The sequence below is a fragment of the Wyeomyia smithii genome, chromosome 2 (assembly GCF_029784165.1).
Source record: "Wyeomyia smithii strain HCP4-BCI-WySm-NY-G18 chromosome 2, ASM2978416v1, whole genome shotgun sequence".
Classification (NCBI taxonomy): domain Eukaryota; kingdom Metazoa; phylum Arthropoda; class Insecta; order Diptera; family Culicidae; genus Wyeomyia; species Wyeomyia smithii.
This window is the reverse complement of record NC_073695.1, coordinates 245519298-245539174: the sequence shown is the minus strand read 5'-3', so window position 1 is coordinate 245539174 and position 19877 is coordinate 245519298. Positions and strand designations below refer to the sequence as shown.

At 37.4% G+C, this 19877-nt stretch overlaps 2 protein-coding genes across 2 annotated transcripts; one reads left to right on the top strand and one right to left on the bottom strand.

The window, feature by feature from the left end:
- The first annotated feature begins 14442 nt into the window (after positions 1-14442).
- Positions 14443-16036, top strand: LOC129723891 (uncharacterized). Its single transcript, XM_055678379.1, has 4 exons — positions 14443-14752; positions 14808-15088; positions 15204-15485; positions 15552-16036. Exons 1-4 carry the CDS (start codon positions 14542-14544, stop codon positions 15615-15617), a joined length of 840 nt encoding a protein of 279 aa, XP_055534354.1. The 5' UTR covers positions 14443-14541; the 3' UTR covers positions 15618-16036.
- Positions 16037-16107: 71 nt separating this feature from the next.
- LOC129723890 (zinc finger protein 33B-like) lies at positions 16108-19094 on the bottom strand. Its single transcript, XM_055678378.1, has 4 exons — positions 17992-19094; positions 16664-17940; positions 16461-16603; positions 16108-16401 (listed from the first exon to the last, which is right to left on the bottom strand). The coding sequence occupies exons 1-4, from the start codon at positions 18296-18298 to the stop codon at positions 16158-16160; spliced, it is 1971 nt and encodes a 656-aa protein (XP_055534353.1). The 5' UTR covers positions 18299-19094; the 3' UTR covers positions 16108-16157.
- Positions 19095-19877: the final 783 nt, after the last annotated feature.

Below are 19877 nucleotides of genomic sequence, written 5' to 3'. Positions count from 1 at the left end.
TTGACTCAATTAATGAGCGGCATTCGCCTCTAAGGCCAATTTGATAGGTAACTTTAACGTCAGAAACAAACGTTGAAAGTTCCTTTTTAAAAACATTGAATTCCGAAGAAATAGCTACCACAATAGGCGGAACTTTTTGCTTTTTGAAAGAAATTACTTTTTGTATGCTTCTTGCTCAGGCAAAATATCAAACATATTTTCGCTGCATACACTCGAATTGTTCGAGAGAGACTGCTCTCTCTTTCTCCTCGTAGTGATACGCGGTTTCTTTTTTTGCCCTGTCATTTGAAACGAAAAAAGTTAAAAACGAATGTTAGATTTAAAAATAGGTAGTCTTGAAAAAGACTGATGTGAACTAACTTTCAGGCTGTCTTTGAAAGACGCACTGACAAAACACAAACTTTAAAGCTACAGCCGAAATTCGTTGGTTGGAACACAACTGCCACCCAACTAGCGAATCGTGTTCGTTAGTTGGATGAACTGACAACTGGGCAAATTTTTCAAAGGGGGTTTGTTTTCTTCCTGCTTTGGAAAATTTCCTTATTTCATTGCGGTAAAACTATGCCAAAGAAAATGAACTTTGCTCATCTGTCTTGCTGCTGTAGTAAATACTTTATGTATTTGGTCAATCTTTTTTTTCATACAAAAGTTCCAACGAGAAGTAAAATGATGAAGCGCAAGCACATCACTCTGCTTCTTGCCTAAAAAATGGAGAATCGCTACGCTGGATAATTCCGGTGAAGGAGTTGAAGAAATAAAAGAACAAACAACGGAACAGTAAACCTCTAAATTACACACAAAATGTTGTAAATTTAAAACATGTACTTTTCAAATTACGCGGTTGATAATGCCAGAGATGATCTGCATGAGGTGTCCAGTTAATAGCGCTGATAAACAAACTTATTAGTTCTGAATGGATTAAGCGAAATAACTAAGCATGTTTACAAATTTGTCACAACAATAAATAATATAATTTTACTCTAGTAATATTTTTTTTTTCACTTTTCGAACCCTTGAAATGCATTTGAATGACGTTGAATTCTGACATTAGAGTGCTTTTTAGTTGGGTGACAGCCCAACTAACGAACCTCCAACTAACGAACACCCAATGAGCGAATCATCACTGTAGTCGGTTTGTTAACCGCACCCGATTGAATGTGTTCACCGCAGTGCTTTTCAAAGGATCGCAAGTTGACTGTTAAAACACGAATGCGAACGCCTTCCGCAGTCAACTTGACTGCTCGATGTATTCAAGCGATCGCCCAGAGGAGAAACAGTCAAAGTAAAGTTGATCGTTTTTTTAATTTCTAGGTGGCGGTCATTCGCTATGGCAGCGCTCGTTAATTACGTTCACTTTCCGATTATGTGTACGTGCAAGACACGAAGTGAATGAGGGCGGTTGGTATCATTCTAACTGTTTCGTTTTGCGTTTGTTTTCGTATTTGTTCTTGTATGTCGGATTGGATTGGAATAGAACTCACGCTAAACATGTAAAAAGGGCCCATGTGCCATATGTAAACAAGCCACAATTTCAAGTTTTTCAATGAATACAAGCTTAATCTACTCGTACAAATAAGATTTTCTGATAAAAAGTGAATTCTTTTATCAATTAATCTTATTGGTAAGAGAAGATTTCGCTTGTATTGATCGAAAAACGAGAAAATTTGGCTTGTTTACATATGGCACATAGGCCCTTTTCAGATGTTTCGCGAGAACTTTGAAATTTGTGTAACATATGACTAATGCATAAATCGGTACTTAGGGTAGAGCGGGAAAAGTTGGTCATTTTTGGTAAAAATGTTCCATTACTTTATACCGGTAATACAGTCATACCTCGATAAAAAGCAACTTTATTTTCATTACCGCTACGTTATATCGAAGCAAATTTTTTTTTTTTAAATTCATGCAAGAATGTTAATGATTACTCAAAGACGCGCGAAAACCTATTTTCCATCACCTATCAGTAATTTTAAACCATTCTTAAGCCCATTCAGGACAATTTTTCAACAAGCAAAAAAAAAGTTTTTTAATTGATGCAAGACTGTTGAAATGCAAAAATGCGCGGAAACCTATTCCCCATCACCTACCAGTAATTTGAAACCTTTCTTATGCTTTTCTTTAGAGAAAATTTCAACAAACAAAAAAAAATAGTTGATGCAAGACTGTGAATTGTTACTGAAGGATGCGTGGAAACCTAATCCCATCACCCATTAGTATTTCAAAACCTTTCTTATGCCCATTTGGGACTTTCGCATTGGTTTCATTGGTTTCAAAACTTACTACATATTTTCGAAGCAATTTATACCCAAAAAACAGTTGCTATATCATTTATATTCAATATCAATACATCCTAGAAAGTTACGTTATATCGAGGTAAAAGTTACGTTATACCTAGTTACGTTGAATCAAGGTTGCCTTCTACCGAGGTATGGCTGTATTATGCGAAAATATGAACTACATTAAACAGCTCGCAATTTTGCGGATACAATAAAGTTTTTTTTTTACGGGAGACACGTAGCGCGGAATTGTAAATAAACTGGTGATTTCCAAAATTCGCGTAAAAAACGAGAAATTTCTGAAAACCGCGTAAATTCCGAAATCCGAGTAAAAAAAACCGCGTGGGTTAATACCGAAATTCGGGTAAAAAAAAAAAGTGAAAACTTTGAAATCGTAAATTGGGGTAAAAAAACATGTAAATTCCGAAATCCGCGTGAAAAACGCGTAAATTCTGAAATTTGCATAAAAAACAGCGTAAGTTCTGAAATCGGCGTAAATTCCGTAATACGCGTTAAAAGGCTTCAATGTATTTTATCTTTTTTGAGCGGTTAACAGATTTGCCAATTAGCTCCTCAGGTAGGGTAGAAGTTGATCAGCGAGTGGGGTAAAGTGACAAATTTTATTTTGAAAGGACAATTCAGTTTTCCTCCACCAATGCATTAACGGCAGTCTGTAGCATTTAGGCGGAAGTCAAATCGTTTTCAGTTTTTCGCTTAAACGTGCGCAAAAGCTACTCATTATTGGATGAAAAAATGTTACTCTCCCTTGCTTGACGAAAAGTTCACTCAGGTCGCCTTTTTTACAGTTTTTTACGCAGGTTTTTTTTATGTGGTCATTTTTACGCGGATTCCGGAAATTACGCGGTTTTTTACGCAGATTCCGGAATTTACGCGGTGTTTTTTTCTTACGCGGATTCCGTATTTTTTCATTTCGGAATCCGGAATTTACGCGTTTTTTCACGTAGATTCAGGAATTTACGCGATTATTTTTTACGCGGTTTCCTTTTACGCGGCACGTATCCCCCGCGTAAAAAGCGACTTTGGTGTATACGTTGAAATTACATTGATGGTTTGAATGGACACTTGATCAAAGAAAACACGTGTTAAATTGAAAACTCGAACCAAATTCCGCAATTCTAAAGTTTTTATGGTTTTTGATTGTTATAGATCAGCTGAAAGAGAGTAATTTTCTTAGCAACACGTGGTTTTTGAGAAATTTTTATCGTTGTCCTTCGTATTTTTAATTGAATTCTTGCTCAAACCTGCTTAAAATCTGTTAATGAGCGAATTGTCATTTGAAAACGGGTTTTTTATTATTCTTTATTTATAAACCGACGGACAACGATAAACATTTTTTTAAATCACAATTTGCACAACTGCACTTTGTTTTGTCATTTAATTTCTTTGCTTATCTGATTATATCACCCATATAACACAATTTTTTTATATAAATGATATGTGAAAATAAAACACAGTTTTTTCGATGCGTTGGTTTGATGTGATCCTCATTGACCAACTAACCCCGTAACCAAGTAGCCCTGTTCTACCCTATCTTCTTCCCCGCCGATGTTGTGAGAAAAACTATCTTACTCATAAAGCCATTACCACGTGCTTGAATGATGACTATATTGAATATCACTCACAAACTCTACTGCTAAGCGATATTCGACGCAGATGATTGAAGTAAGCGTTGGTAAATTCATTACGAATGAGGTCCCGGTTAGTAAAAGTTGGCACTGTAGGTGCAACAGTATACCACCAGCACATGAGCCTCAAACGTAAGAATGCTTCAAACTGATTGACTGTTTTTTCGGTCGATCATGAACGCAAACGAAAAATGGTACGTGACTGCCGACAGAAGATTGTACGGTGGACTTGAACGCCGAAGAGGCGGTCCGTTTGCGGAAAGCAACGTTGCACGCAGCTCGTTTCTTATTCGCTCTGCTTTCAACCGTTCGTTGAAATTGAACGTGTTGCAGGTACAAGTTGAAATTGAGCGAAGGATCGCACAAAAAGGAAAGCTTGTAACTGACCGAGAAAACGTTCAAGCGTCTTTATAGAAAAGAATTTTTTAAAGCCCTGGTTCACCGTAAGGGTGTGTGAAACTGGCTTTTCTGGTGTCGAAACGAAACGAAACGAAATTAACCCTTAATTTCGGTTTCGCCAAATTAGTCGAAACGAAATCAGAATGGATTTCGAGTTTTCGAGACGAAACGAAATTGGTCTCTAAATTTCGCGAAATTTCGAAAAATAAAATAAATGTTTCTGAAACATAGCATTACAATGATTTGAATCGCAAGGTGCTTACCTGGTCGACGAAGAGTAACGTAGGTATTCAGATATCGAAAAACCGACAATGACGAGAATATCAAAAATGGTAAAAACTAAAATCTTGAAGCATATATCCAATTATATAGAGATAATTGCAGGTAATAGTAGCGCGATAGATAAAAATGATCTAAAGTTCACACTTGAAATGGCTTTGTAAATAATATTTTAATAAACTTCTGAACTGATTCTTCTGGTTTGAATGAAACTATGTTTATAATAACAATCCTTCTTTCATAGCACTTTCATCATTCAAAATTCAAGTTTTGTCCTAGAGCTCAAACTGGAAAACATGAGAGATTGTAAATAGGTTTTCAACCATTCCTGATAGTTTTGGTGTCCTAGAAAAGATAACTTTTCCAAAAACTTGACTGAGTTTTGTCCTAAGCAAACGTAAAAGCGACGAATCCGATAAGCAATTACTCGGCGGCCTTTTGATGCATTTTTGCATTCTCTAAAAGCAGCAAAATTCACAGGAATGGTTTAAAAGCTGTAAAACCTTTTAAGGCCAACCATTTTGTGTTTTAGGGCAACTTTTTTTTCGCTTTTGTCGCCCAGTGTCATTGATTTTTTTAACACCGATGAGTCAGACTAGACCAAGTGACATCTTCATCAATTCGAGAAAAACAAACTAGGTTAACTATTCTGTAAACTTTAAAGTTTTCATTATTTTTGCGCATTTTTCAATATAAGTTAAAGTTACTTTTTAACTGAGCAGCTCGACAAAAAATGCTATTTGGGAGGATTATTTTGATTACAAACATTTTCACAGCCAAAAGTTTTTTTGATCAGTTTGACGTCTCCGGCAAAGTTTTAGATAGTAATTTTATCTTTTCGATAAAAAAAACACCTAAAATTTTTTTTTTCTATAAGAGAAACATTGAAATTAATATGAAAAAGCTTATTTTTCAAAAAATCTTATTTTTTTGTATAAAAATTAAAAAAAAAAATTACCGGAACAATGAAGATATAAAAAAAAAATATACCTTCTTCAAAAAATATTTTTTTTTCACAGCGTGTTTATTTTTGGAAGGACAATATTATTATCTACAAAGACAGTATATCAATCAAACAAACTATTTCGATTGTAAAAATATTTTTTTTACCCACAGAGTGCCCTACTGGAGATTAAAAATATTTTTTTAGCTAAATCGGTTTGTTTGACTGGCATAACTAGTGTCTGTGGTAAAGTTGTAGAAAAAAATTTATCCTAAAAAAATATGCCCTGTGAGTTTCTGCGACACCAAAACTAAACAAAATGCATTTGGGGCCATTCCAAAACTACGTGGTCATATTTTGATCCCTTTTATACCTTCATACCCCCACCCCCTCCCCCGTGGTCTTTTGGACAATATATGCTCGATTAGAAAAACTTTTAGTTTTTAATTTTCGTTCCCAATCCACATGCCCCCCGTTCGTTTTGATATTTGACGTTTGTTGTCTTTTTAATTGGGAATTATCACAGTTAGCGAGCGCCCAGTTAAAAAGAAGCCCAGTTAAAGCGTGCGCAGTTAGCGAATAGTTACTGTGTATGTACAATAAAGTATGAAAAATTTATATAAAATGAAGGTTTAAGAAACCTGATTATTAGTCATTGCGCAAATTGTAAATAGAATTTTCGCTTATATCATTTTCTCAAAAACTAAAATAACAAATAGATAATGGTTGTTTAATTTTTAATAATATTTCATTGTCTTTAACAACTATAAAAATTTCCTTACCTGAAAGTAATTACAATACGCTATTCTGTTTAGTATATTCAGAATGATTTTCAATACAATTTGTTGCTGAGTATAAAAATAAATAAAATTTGTTTGAACAGTTTGATCATCTACGATAAATTTTTCGCTTATAGTTATGGTAAATTGTATACTCATCTAGAAATCATCTAGAAAAATATTTAGTTAATAATAAGTGAAACCTCACTTTCAGTGATTTCAGGTATCGGTGTAATTTTGTTTTTTTTTAATAAATTACAAAGTTTTTGAATGTCGAACAAAATATAAACTTTCTTCCTTCTGTTCATGAGCATCCAGGTCTTATATATTGTTTTCAAGACCAAGACGTTGATATTTTCTACCGGTCGTTGAGTATTGGAATATACTACCAGGAAAAATGTCACAAATCCCGGCGCATTCCAAAATAAAATTATTTTTCTATAGAAGTAAATAGGGATGGGAAACCTATCGATAATTGTCGATAATATCGATAGTTGCCGGCTATCGATAGAATCGTTAAGCTTTCAGCGTTATCGATAGTTATTGATAATTCTCTCGCGGTGGCATGCATACTCCACAATGATGCCAGAACTGAAAACAATAAATTGACCTTGCCAGTGTTGAAAGACACTTTGATGCTTGTTCGCTCTCACACGAAATCCTCTTTAAAATTGTTAGAAAATTGAAAGATAATCATTTTCGCTCATTTTAACTCGTACGGACAACGGCGAAATTTCGCATAAGTGTAAACGATATGTGCGAATAAACTATTAAATATTGTTCCTGTCCAAAACGGAAGCAACATTTTTTTTTCTGCATCTGTTTCTAGCTGTCAAACTATCGATAATTATCGATAGTTATCGATAGAATTGGGAAATTATCGATAATTATCGATAGCGATTTTAGTCGATATTTCCCATCCCTAGAAGTAAATGCCATATAAGGCAAAGCCTGTTTGAAACCGAACAAATATTTTCTTCGTTCGTATAAATTTGAAATATGTTTCAAAATTTTGATTACAGCTGATTGCTAACATATCGCAAACTTTCCGTGACTTTTATGAATTATCAAGTCGTGTCAAATAAATTTATAATTTAAAAATTGCGAAAGCTTCATTCTGACTTGGTGGCAATAATAAATTATAAGTAAAAAAATAGACCACGTGGTCTTTTCGTTAACCCCCCACACACTTAGATAATATCACCAAGTACGGTAAAATGAATTACCGAGATTTCAACAGCTTAGATCTCGGTGAAAATCTCGGTAATACACCAAAATACCGAGATTCTGTAAAATCAACAATTGACAACTTGTCAAACTCTAACGAAATTCTCGGTAATATTTTACCGGGACTCGGAAATTTCAACTGTCGAATTATTACGAAAATTTTGGTAAAATTTACTGAAGTACGCATTTTGCGATTTCTCAGTTAAATCCAGGATATGATGAAAACGATTAATTATCCGTATAATTTTATTAATTATTTTGTAAACTGATTCAACTTATTACAGCATTGGTAGAAACAGGAGAGTTGTGTTGCTTCCTGGAAATAAAACAACATCCATCACTGCTACTTCCAACCTGCGAAGCGAGTCGTTAACCTACAAAATTGAGTAAGGAAAAAATTATTTGTTTTCTTTTAGTATTATATTTGCAATAAACACAAACAAGATCTGAGAAATAACATTGTATACTTACTCAACATTTTAGGTTAATCTGAATATTACAGATTTCTCCGGAATGATGATCAACCGCGAAACCTCTTCCTTTTACCTTCAAACCAAAACACGAACAAAACTGATAGTGAAGCTTTCGTTATTTTGACAGTTCTATTTTTCGGAATCTCGGTAAGAGCTATTTTGGTTCAACGAGATCTCGGTTAAATAATGTCAAGCTTCCAAGATTAGGTATTTCAGTTTACTGAACTCGGAAATTTACTGTTTTACGGATTTTTTCGGCAAACAAATTTAAGGTATTCTGGTAAACACATTCGGTTTCCGATTTCTCAGTAATTTTGTTACGGAACAACGGTAAACGAAAATGTTTTCAAGTAGTTCCGTATTTTATTTTACCGAGAAAACATTATGCAGTTAAGTGTGCACCCCCCAGCGTGATTTTTCGTGGTCTTTTGACAAATTTCGCGAAATTTCGGGAAACTTCGAGTTTTGCGAAATTATACGAAATCATTCGAAATCTCACACAGCCTTAGTTCACCGATTTCTTATGTGTGGAGATAATTTTCATGGAGTGTGAAGACATTTGAAATATGACCTGGCATCCCTGTGCCATGATTTCTTGACAGGGTTTTTAAAATCACTTACAGTAGTTAAAATTTGAAATCGGATTTTTTCAATAGTTTTGCAGTTTAAATTAAAAAAAAAGTCAGTAGAATATGAATTTCTTTGACATTCCTTATCAAAAGAAAAAAATAATATACATACCCCTAAAACACCCTATTGTGAATTCAATACCGTTTGTCCTTAAGTTCAATTCATTTACATGTTCTTGAAAATTATTCTCTTACTTTCATGGAAAAATATTAAATTTTTTACCTACATTAGGCTGAAATGAGCATGGCAAGACAATAATTTAGTAAATTTTACTATAAATTTACCGAATAAAACAATCCCGTTGACACCATTGTGAAAATATATTACAGGTTTTACGAAGAAAGTTGACCAAGCACCAAGCGATCTTTTAAACTAGTGCTGAACTTGAACATCATCTACCACAACTAACACTGCGCGTCTTCCATTAAAAATTTCTAGACTTCAGGATAACAGCTGATGGAACTCGGCGGTTTTTTTGTGGATGTCAACCATATATTTCGATGAACATTCGGCAAATATATTCTACCTAGGGATGGGCGAACGGCTCACGAGGCGTTCATATGAACCGGTTCTAAGAAAAGAGCGAATGAACGAACGGCCCACTAAAAGAGCCACGGTTCTTCAAGCGCACCAGGACTGCTGGGTTCGCGCGAACCCGAAGTTTACCGAGAAAACACGAACTGTCAACGCTCGTGAATCATTGTGAACCATAAGCCGTTCATATGAGTCGGTTCGGAACGGTGAGTGAGCGGTTCAGAGCCGCTCTTGCAAAAGAGCCGTTTCGCCCACCCCTAGATCTACCGTAAAACAGCAAGCATTGACACTTCATTTGCCGATGTTCTTGAAAATTTTACCGAGTGTGTATAATACACGGTAAGAAAGGAATACCCATTAATGGGTACTTTTCAACCATTTAGCCAAAAAGTGAGCCAACCCATTTAATGGTTAAACTCAATTTACCCATTACCGGGTATACCGATCAAACGTCAAAAACTGGGTACAATTTCACTCATTTTGAGAAATGAGTTTTCTCAAGAAAATGGATTAAATTTTACCCATAATTAAAAAAAACTGTATCCATGTAAATACGGAAATTTTGTGATTATCACTCTAAAAATTGAAAAGAAGTTAAAGTGAAATCGATTATTTTTATTTATTTGCCAATGTATAAATATGACTCTTATTTACGAATACAGGTGTATTTTATCTGCTATCATCAATTGTCAGAATCGCAATTCTCTGCAACAATTGATTGTCTATTTACACTTTGTGTTGATTTTTTCGATCCGTTTCCATTTGGTGATGATTTCTCACGTGATGTTTCATTTGTAAAAAAAACTGTGACAAAAGAATTGAGATTGTGGACATTCTAGACCTAATATAAGAAACTCTCACATTATAAAATTCAATACTTGATATTACATACTGTTTACCTAGCAACTTCTCAAACGACGCAGCATCGAGTCTCTTCCATGGCAATTATTGACAAATAGTGAACAAAACAGCTCGTAAAAGTAACGCGTGCGAACAAATCGACAGAGCAAACTAAAAAGACACTTGAAGTATTTTTTCACCCATTAATGGGTAAAAAAATGACCCATTTTTTTCCTAAGAATATGTCTTCCTAATGCGTACAATTTTACCCATTTCACAATTTTAAATTCACCCATTTTTTTGACAGCTGCATATGACAGTTAAAAATGGGTACAAAATTATCCATTAATGGGTTTTCGACTCTTACCGTGTATGGTGTATCGAGCAGCAACTCGATGACTTACACATTTCATGATAATAATGGTTTCTACTGTGTTAGTTCCATATAGGTCTGGGTCTCTCTCAAACTCTTCAAGCTCAAAAAGCTATGCGCTGGTTTTATCACGGCCTCTCTAGAACTTTTTTCGTCACGATACCCTTAACAAAACTGAAACCAGAAATACTACGCTTAGTCTGCGTTTTTTCTTTTGAAAAATCACAGGAGGGTTGTGTGCAAAGCCACGACCGCGAGGTTGAAGTAGAATACTTTTACACAGCTCTACTTACGGCTGCACATTAACCTACGGCCGGGCGAAACGGTTCACGCCGCTTTTCGCGTTACGCCTGGCAGAGGCCTAATATGCACGGCCAACACAATAGAAAGGTGTTTTCACATTGAAAATTAGACACGGCTTTACTGGAGTAAGTGTTGGCAAATGCATCTACCGCTAATACCGCCGCTATCGTACGAAAGCGCTTCGTTTCATGAGGGTAATAATATAACCAACGAAAAATGACGCGCGTCTAAGCACACCCGAACTGTTTCGCCATGCCGCTTCCATTTACTTCCTTATAACATCCGCCTCATGGAAGTACCGGCTGCACCTACCGCTGAGGCTGTTACCATACTGCTACTGGTACCCAAAACTATTAACTCTTCAAATTAAGTTTTTTATTTGTCCTCAAAAGAACAATTGTTCAATTCCATATCGGATATAATGCAATCGCAGCTCTGTAATATTACCGACAGTAATATTCTTCTGAACAAAATGATCCAACTTTTCCATTAGAGGAAGTGCCGGCTGATGTACGGCAAAAATCTCGCCCGATCGCTCGCGTTGGCGTTCGTTCTCAGGCAGAGGCCTGAGACGTGATGACCAACCACAGGGCAAGTGATTTGTTTAATTTGAAGGCAGCCTAAGGCGCAACCCGCTGATATATTATGTTACCGCTGAGTGCTGATATCTGCTGCTGCTGCTGTCAACGTTGTGGACGGTCCATCCAGCTCACCTTCCGACTAATGAATGTAGCTAGTTTTCCCAGAAACACTCTTATAGCCGATGGGTGCTACGTAATAGGACACGCCCTATCAGTTCAGTTGTTCCATTCCCTAATGTTCTTCAGACAAATTTTTCCACAATTCGCATTCGATTTTTGTATCCAGCGAATAAACACCGATGATGCTCTCACACACGCAACGGTTTTAACCCGTATCTTATTGGGGTTTGTAACATCAAGCGATTTCGTTTGCTCGCTGTTGCGTGTTGCATCATGTTGCTACTTGGCAGCTGGGAGACGACTAAATTCTGTTTATGCTGATTGATTGAATCGACTTCATATTAGCTCTGCATAGTCGAACTAACTGCTTTTGTGAATGCGTTCTAACAGGGCAGTTTATTATTCAATGTCGGTTATGCTGATCGCAGCCTTTGCGCTGCCCCTACAGGGGGTTTTCTAAATAAAGTAAAAATTAGACAACTACAACAGAATTTGATTGCATCCCGCACAGAATGTCTGCTTGTGTTGATGCCAGAAAATTATTAACCTTCAATTATTTTTTTTATTTGCCTTGAAAAAAAGCATTTTGCGGTTCAAAATCGGTTGCTAATTACAACCTTTGAGCTGCCCTAACTTTGGGGGAATTAAGATACACGGACAACATGCACTGTGGAAGCTATTTTACATTCAGTAAATTCGACGGGTGCGACAGATTTAAATTGCTAGGATGCAACACAGAATGCTTGCTTGCGTTGACAAAAATTATTAACTTTCAATGACTTGTTTATTTGCCTTGAAAAAGGCATTTTGATTTCCAAAATTGGATTTCCTGATGGTAATCTTCATGCTGCCCCAACACGGGGGGAATAATGGCTGTCTGGCGACACACGCTGAGAAAAACCGCGCAGCTCCTGAGACGTGGTGACCAACCACAGGGCTAGTGCTGCTGGAAAGGAAGGACGACTGCTGTTGTCGCTGTCTAGAACTATTATGAGCGGCTCCGGCTGAAACAGGCTCTTATATAGGCCAAATAGCATGTGCGCACCTTCTTGTCGTCATGCCTTCCAGTTTATGGTTGTCGTCTACACGGAAGGCATGATTAGAAGAAGGCGTGTAGTAGGCGCGATTAGTGATGTCCGATTTTTTCAACTAATCGATTAATTTTCAATCGATTATTTTGTTCGTGTCCGCTAATCGAACTCGATTAGCTGACGCAAGATATTCGATTAATCGAGATAATCGATTACCTGATTGCGTGACCCCTACGTTCAAAAATAAAATGTTTGTGCTGACCAACAGTCAGTTACCAATAAACTTGATCTCTAGATTTTACTAACAAATCTGGCAGAAAGCTATAGAAATATTCCGTGGCCTACCTCTTGATTTCAATGTATACGTATACGAAGTTGGTTCATCAAACAAGCCAATGATCGAATCTCTACTGCAAATTCTGTGTAAAATAGTGTTACACCTGAACTTTGTTTTTTTGCAGCAAAAAATATTGTACAATTTTACAACATATTTAAACTTTTTTTAAGAGACTTTTTGGCTATACGGTTTGAAATCACATTATTTTATACATTTATTAATTCAATTAGCTTAATTCTTTATGAATCTTCGAGAAAGTATTTTCCGATTCAATTAGTTCTTCAGTTTTGCAATTGTGCATTCGTTTGCAAGTGATTTTGCTGTACAAAAAACTTTACACTAGATTTAAGTGATCGAATCCTATATCCTAAACATTAGGCAAACGAATCAATAAATAAGAACCACTATATAAATTTACTTATTAACGTTTGGAAAGCGAGAAAAGAAACATTTATTTCAAAAATGCTAAACATCCGAATGACAATGAATGGCTCTGGACACCCTGTGACGTGAGTAGGTGCCGTCAATGGAACCATGCATTCTCTCCTATCGACTGTTAGATTAGGAACATTTCTAGGTGGGGTCTTGGGAGCCGATATCGCAGCTTTGTAATAGTTTGACCGGCTTTGCTGAATAGACTTCTGAAGGAACGGATGTTCCTAGAACTGGCATGTATTTCATCGGTATTTTATAAAGCGTTGGAATCTGTCCTTGAATTCGGTTCCATACTGGGTCAGAATTTCTTGGTGCCAAATCGCCATGCAAATACTGCCGTAAACCCCCGGGTAATCCAACCATATGGTTGATGTTTTTGTATCTTGATGCTTCTCTAGCAAGAGTACCGTGGGCAGCCCACAGGTCAGTACTTTACATTTTTACATTTTTCGTCATACTCACCAATCCAAGAAGTCGTTTTAGATGTGTTCAGTGTTTAGCTCTCAAAATCTGCCAGATATAATTGGCATATTTTGTTAGCCTGACTTGCTTCCTGTTGTTGTACATCAGCGTGATGACAAAAGCAAAAATATTTCATTTCTTCATTTTCGCATGCAAAAACAAACAAAATATCAGCAACACCGTCAACGCGAATTCGTTCGGTCCTTGCATGCGAAAAAGAGCGAAGGAAATATTTTAGCTCTGGCACTCACACATATTTTAACAATCGCTTATGTGAGTTCGCGTAAATGCGAACAGCCCTTAAAATCTTTTTTAACTTCGTAATCGCGACGCCAAGAGTTTTGTTTGTGAACACGCAAAAAAAGAAGTTTAGTTTTCGTTCGTGCGCGCATTTTTATATTCTTCAATGAAATATTAACGTCGCTGCACTAAATCGAATCACGACTTTTGTTGCGCGCGACTTTTCGCTGCGACTTTAAATATCCTTACGTGGGAAGTAGTGCGCTGTATAGCATATCAGATAACTATAATTTTCAAATAAATGGATAATATAAAATAAGTGAGAACAGAGGTTTAGAAATCTCTTGTGTTTTCGTCACCGCTGGCATAACCAATTTTCCCATTTTTGGACAAAGTTGAACTATAATCGAACAATAATCGGGGTCAACTATTCGATTATTCAATAATCGAAAAGTCGGTTAATCGATTGAAAATTAATCGAGTATTTTTGCAAATAATCGATTACTTGATTAATCGAGAAGTAATCGGACATCACTTGGCGCGATCGGCAAATGTCACTTTCACATATTTTGTTTATGTTTGGATTATATTTGTTTTCGGTGCGATTGTAATTTGTTTCGGTAATCGTGTGAAATGCATGAAATGGAGTTCGTAGATACTTGCTTTTCGGATCCAGGCGAAGAGCTAGAGACCAACGGCGATGTGTTTGCATATACGGACTCTGGTAAAACACAAGCAGCATCATCCTCTCGAAGATCGGTCGACAAGCGCGCTCATATAAATCGGGATAACTGGAACGACGAATTGGTGGCAGCGCTGATCGCACAAGTGGAGTTGCATCCAAGTTTGTTGATTCATGTTGAATAGTTCGTTTCGTTTACCTTAATATTATTTCACAGTCATTTGGGATGTTACTTCGCCAAACTTTCGAAACAAAAATTTAAAAGATTCTGCGTGGGAAAAGGTCCGCACCGATGGCAATCTGACGAGCATCGCTGATGCTGAGTGTCGTCGTAAGTGGCAGCATTTATGCAACAACAACAACAAACTAGCCAATGCATATTACAATGCCAAGTCAGACGAATCGGCCAGAAGAACACCCAATTGGTTGCACTGGCCCGCCATGGAATTCGTCCGCCAAAATAGGGCATCGTACAGGACGAGCACAGAATCGAATTTGGTAGGTTTAACACTTTTGAGCAAATCCATGAAAAATGTCTCAATTTTATATTTTTTTAAGTCATTTTTTAATTTTCGTTTCCCGTACTTTCATAACCCGTTGTTTTGTTCATTAGGAAGTTGCCGACAGCCTTAGTGTACTGCAAAAGTTCAACAACGGTGGCAGGGCTAAACGCGTGAAGCGGCCAGTCAGAATAATTCCATCAGCGCCAACGGCTACGGGCGAAGTACTGAAGAGGCTCGATACGATTATGGAAACGATCGGAGCAGGAAAAACCAATCCGAATTTGGATGCAGCAAAAGAATGGACAGTAGTGCTAAACCAAATGTCTCCAATGTATGCGGCGCGTGCCAAGTCAGAGATCAAGGCGGTGCTATCGAAATACTGGTCACTTTCGGTAAGCATGATATGCGCTCTTGTTTCGGGCTTTATTTTCTCATTCAGCTCAATTTGTTTATTCCAGGTCGCAGCAGAGGTAGAGGAGGCAGAGAACCAGTATCAATCTGAGTTGGCAAAAACAAACAAATGAATCGCAATAGATTTCGCCAATCGAGGCGTGGGGCCAAAATTGTCGTGTTCAAGGTGAACAGTACGTTGCTGTCGGATTCGTATATTATTGGAAAAGTTGAAGTCGCAGTGGGATTGCGCAAACCTGAGACAGAGCTACCGAAGGACAACTTCGCCTTACAGTTATACACAAATTATTTATAATAAATACACAAGGAAAATACATTAAGCATACTGCCATTCGTTGATATTAACTGATTTTTTATACGACAGCTTGAATTGATCGTGATCCGCAAGGCTTGATCGTTAAAAAAAAAGGTTTATTCACTGCATCGCGTCCACTTCGGATTGACCCGTGGGCATCTGCACAAACGCAACCAAATAAAACGAACAGTAATGAAATTTAAAACAGAACGAATCTGGATACCCCAACAGAACAAAAACAATTGTTTCCTCAATTCAACCGAAACTTGCAATACAACTTTTAGCTGTCGAACAGTAATAAAGCAACGTTATAAGATCGACATGTATTTCGAACAAATCGACAACCTTACATAGATATTCAGACTACAACGGCCACATCTGGATGTTTCTTGCAGATGTGCTTCTCGAGAGCCGCATCCTTGTTGAAGCGTTGCCCACAGTAAGCGCAAAGCATTGAATATTCTGTTGCTTCGCCGCTCTTTTTGTGTCGCTGGAAGTGAGTATAATAGCTGTTAGAACTGTTTGCTGTAGTCTCACAGAAAGTACACCGATACGGTCGTTCGCTGGTGTGAAGGCTTCGCACATGATTTAACAGACGGGATCTGAAAAGATACAAAAGTGTTCAACCAGGTTTTGGTGAAGTGATTTGTTTTTATTTTACTTAATGAACGTCTTGAATGAACAGCTCAAACAAGCCAAATGCTTAATACCACTATGTATATGCTTGATGTGTTGCTGCAGCGCGGCTTTCCTCTTATAAACTGCATCACATTTATCGCAATTAAATTTAGCATAGTGAGCTTTCTACGAATACGAAAACTAGGTAGAATTTACGAAGCTTTTCTTGACATTAAATTCTTTTACCTCGTGCTGACTCCAAGAAGCGTGATGGTAAAAAACAGTCCCACATACCCGGCAGGTATAGGCTATCCTTTTCGTGTGCCTATTCATGTGTACTTGTAGCATGCGTTTATTGGAGCATTTCTGTGGACAAAGATCGCACTGAAACTCGGCTGGGCCATGACTGGCTAAATGGTTAACCAACCTGTTCACAGTTTTACCACACAGATGACATTGTTGCTTTTTAGCTTTGGCAGGAAGGCTTTTCACAAACTCGAGATATTTCTGCTCATCAGAAATGGTTTCCTCAGCACTCTTCACTTCAATTTCAGGGTATTCCTGCTTATTGGAATTGGTTTCCTCAGTACACCTTTCTCCAATTTCAGGGTTCTTCTTTTCAGTGGTAATTATTTTCTGTTCGCTTTCCTCATCCATATCAGCTTTTAGCTCGCAAATAACAACTGCAGGAGATGGAGTTCGATCTGGAGAAAATACTTCGTCTGAATCGTAATCTATTGCTGGATCCGAGTTTTCGATAAAGCCTTTCTTTGTGTCAGTTTCTGCAATGGTGTCCTCCTCGACAGCGACGTTCGTTTTTTCTTCTACGAATATTTCATCAAATTTTAAAGGAAATAAAATGTTGCAAGCCTTCCGACATTGCTGAACAAAGAGCAACATCTTTTCCACAAAGTTGGAACATTCTAGGCAAATTTTACTGCTGGCTTGGCCATCGCAGGGGATCTGTACTTGGATGGTTTCCTGGATGATTTTCCCGTATGTCTGACTATTGTACGTATCTTGTATTAAATCTTTACATTCTTCGAGAAGACGCCCTTGGCATATTCGACATTCGTTTTTAGTTTCTACTACTGTTTCCAGTAGTTCGGGCGACGGTTCCCGTTGACTACTCTCCGACATATGCGAAAGTGGTTCGTTTTCATCTTCTGAACGAGAAGTTTCTGTTTTGATAATGATTTGCTCTGGCCCATTTAAAGGCCACAGTTGAGCAGATTCTGATAGAAGGTAGCGTGCTTTCCCTTTTTGAAATTGGTTTTTTAATCTTAGATACGCCAGCTTTAAGACTGCAACATTCCGGTTTAGGAACAAACTCTTGTTTTTCAACTCGGAAAGAATTTGTGCGAAAACATTGTCTTGGTCGTTTTCGGAAAGATTCTCCAAATTTCGTTGCAGAGCTTGACGGACAATTTCCTTGGCTTCTTTCCCAGTCACGCACGACGGGCTCTGATTACGTTTCTGGACTTTCTGCACTAAATTGGACCAACGTTTATCGTTAACGGGAGCTGAAATAAATCCATACAAATTAAATTGACAGAAAAAAAAAGAAAACTCACCAGCAGCATCATGTTCTGTCGTTCCCCACAATTGCCTTGCTTCTGGTGGGTATGGATTAAGCTTTTTACCAAGAAAATCTCGCTCCGTTTTTAAGTAGTGAGTTTGTAATCTATACAGTTTTCGTTCGGGAAAGTCCCCATAGCGTGACATTTGCTGTTGGACATCGTAGAACAGGGACTCAATGCGGCCACCCTGTCGCCTAACTTCTTCGATACCAATGTCCACGCAGGCTTTTAACAGCGCTTGAAGCTCATCGGCTAGCACGGCACCTCTGTAGGGTTCATTATTTTCCAATTTTTTTGCCATTTTCAACTCAGAGAAATTTTAAGACAACGCTGAATGATTCAACTCTAATCTTCACTTTTCTACAGTTCACATTATTTGTTCGTCATGAAGCTTGACTCAGACATGCTTGTATAAAACGTTCTTCTAATAATTTTTGATATAAAACTGCGTGGTAAGCGTAAACCGAAATATTTACTAGAAAATTGCCAGGTTTGTCGTCGTCGAAAAATCGAATAGATGCTTTAAATTAAACCCAAAATTGTAAACAATGCATCTTGCCAGAGATGCCAGATATTTTTGAAAAAGTCTGCAACTGAAAACCCGGGAAAATCTGCTTGAAATCTGAAAAAAATCGATCCGTGATAGAGATAAATAACTTTTCACCTACACACATTAGTAAACGTGTAAACCCGTATAAAGTTGCTTTTATGTTTTCCAAACTATAAATCATCGCATCTCATTGCTTCGACTTTTATCTTTTTTTTACCATTTTTGGTCGATTATGCTCAGCAGCTTCTTCCGATTTCTGATCACGAATGAAAAAAAATATTCAGAAACAATTTCAAAACGTATAATGAGTGTTCAATTGAATATTTATCCTGCTGCTAAAAACATAGCATAACAAACAAAACAGCTATTTGTAAATAATTTCCTCAACTAGTGGCACTAACACCACAGACAAACAGACGTACCACGAGATTTATTTCCGTGTATCAAAATAACGGTCATTTCAAATGAGTTTCAGTTATGCGGAATATTCCCGCCGCAATGGTGGTGGCGCTGATGTGCCTTTTCGTTTGGGCTTAGTTGACAGTATTCGAGCGATTTGAAGACAAATCAGCACATTTGGTTTCCCTGCATCTTGCGAAGAGATGCCAGATGGTTTTCGAAAATGTCAGTACCTCACTACTCCAAAAAAAAAGAAAAAATCTGCTCGAAGCTGGATGAAAAATCAACCTGAAGTTACAAAATGCCCAAAATGCGCTCGCCCCACTCGTCAGATTTTTATCGCATTTACACGGAAAACGAAAAGGACTCATTTTCGTATCGATTTCACTCAACGGAGTCGTCCCGAAGCTTCCGAAGCCAATTTTGAGTAGTAGCACATACGTAAGACATACGTAACACTGGCGTTTTTTCTGGTACACGTTTTTTTAAATAACGAATGCAGAGCGTTTAAAATTAACGTGTGGTTTTATTGAAGAACAGTTTGAGAATGATGAAAATCTTTGAAATGTCTAAAAAGCAGCGATTGTTTAAAGCTTATAGACCATATTACGAACTGACAGATGCCACGGATCCTGCTGATATTGATGCAGCGGTTCTGAGCTTTCCGTCGAAATTTCATTCATGAATTGAGTTCAGAAACGTCTCGTAAAATGGTCTATAGGTTCCTTTGATATCACCCCCTCTCAATCGTGTAGTCCAAGGTGCATCCGTAGTTGTTGGAATCGATTAGAGTCCAATAACTTCGTAAACATGTCAGCTAGCTAACTGATCTCTGGTTCCAACTGCATTCACTCAAAGATGACTAGAACAAGACACCTGACTCTTGCAAAATTCATCGGGCATGATTGTCGCTGCGCGTTAGCAAAAGTCG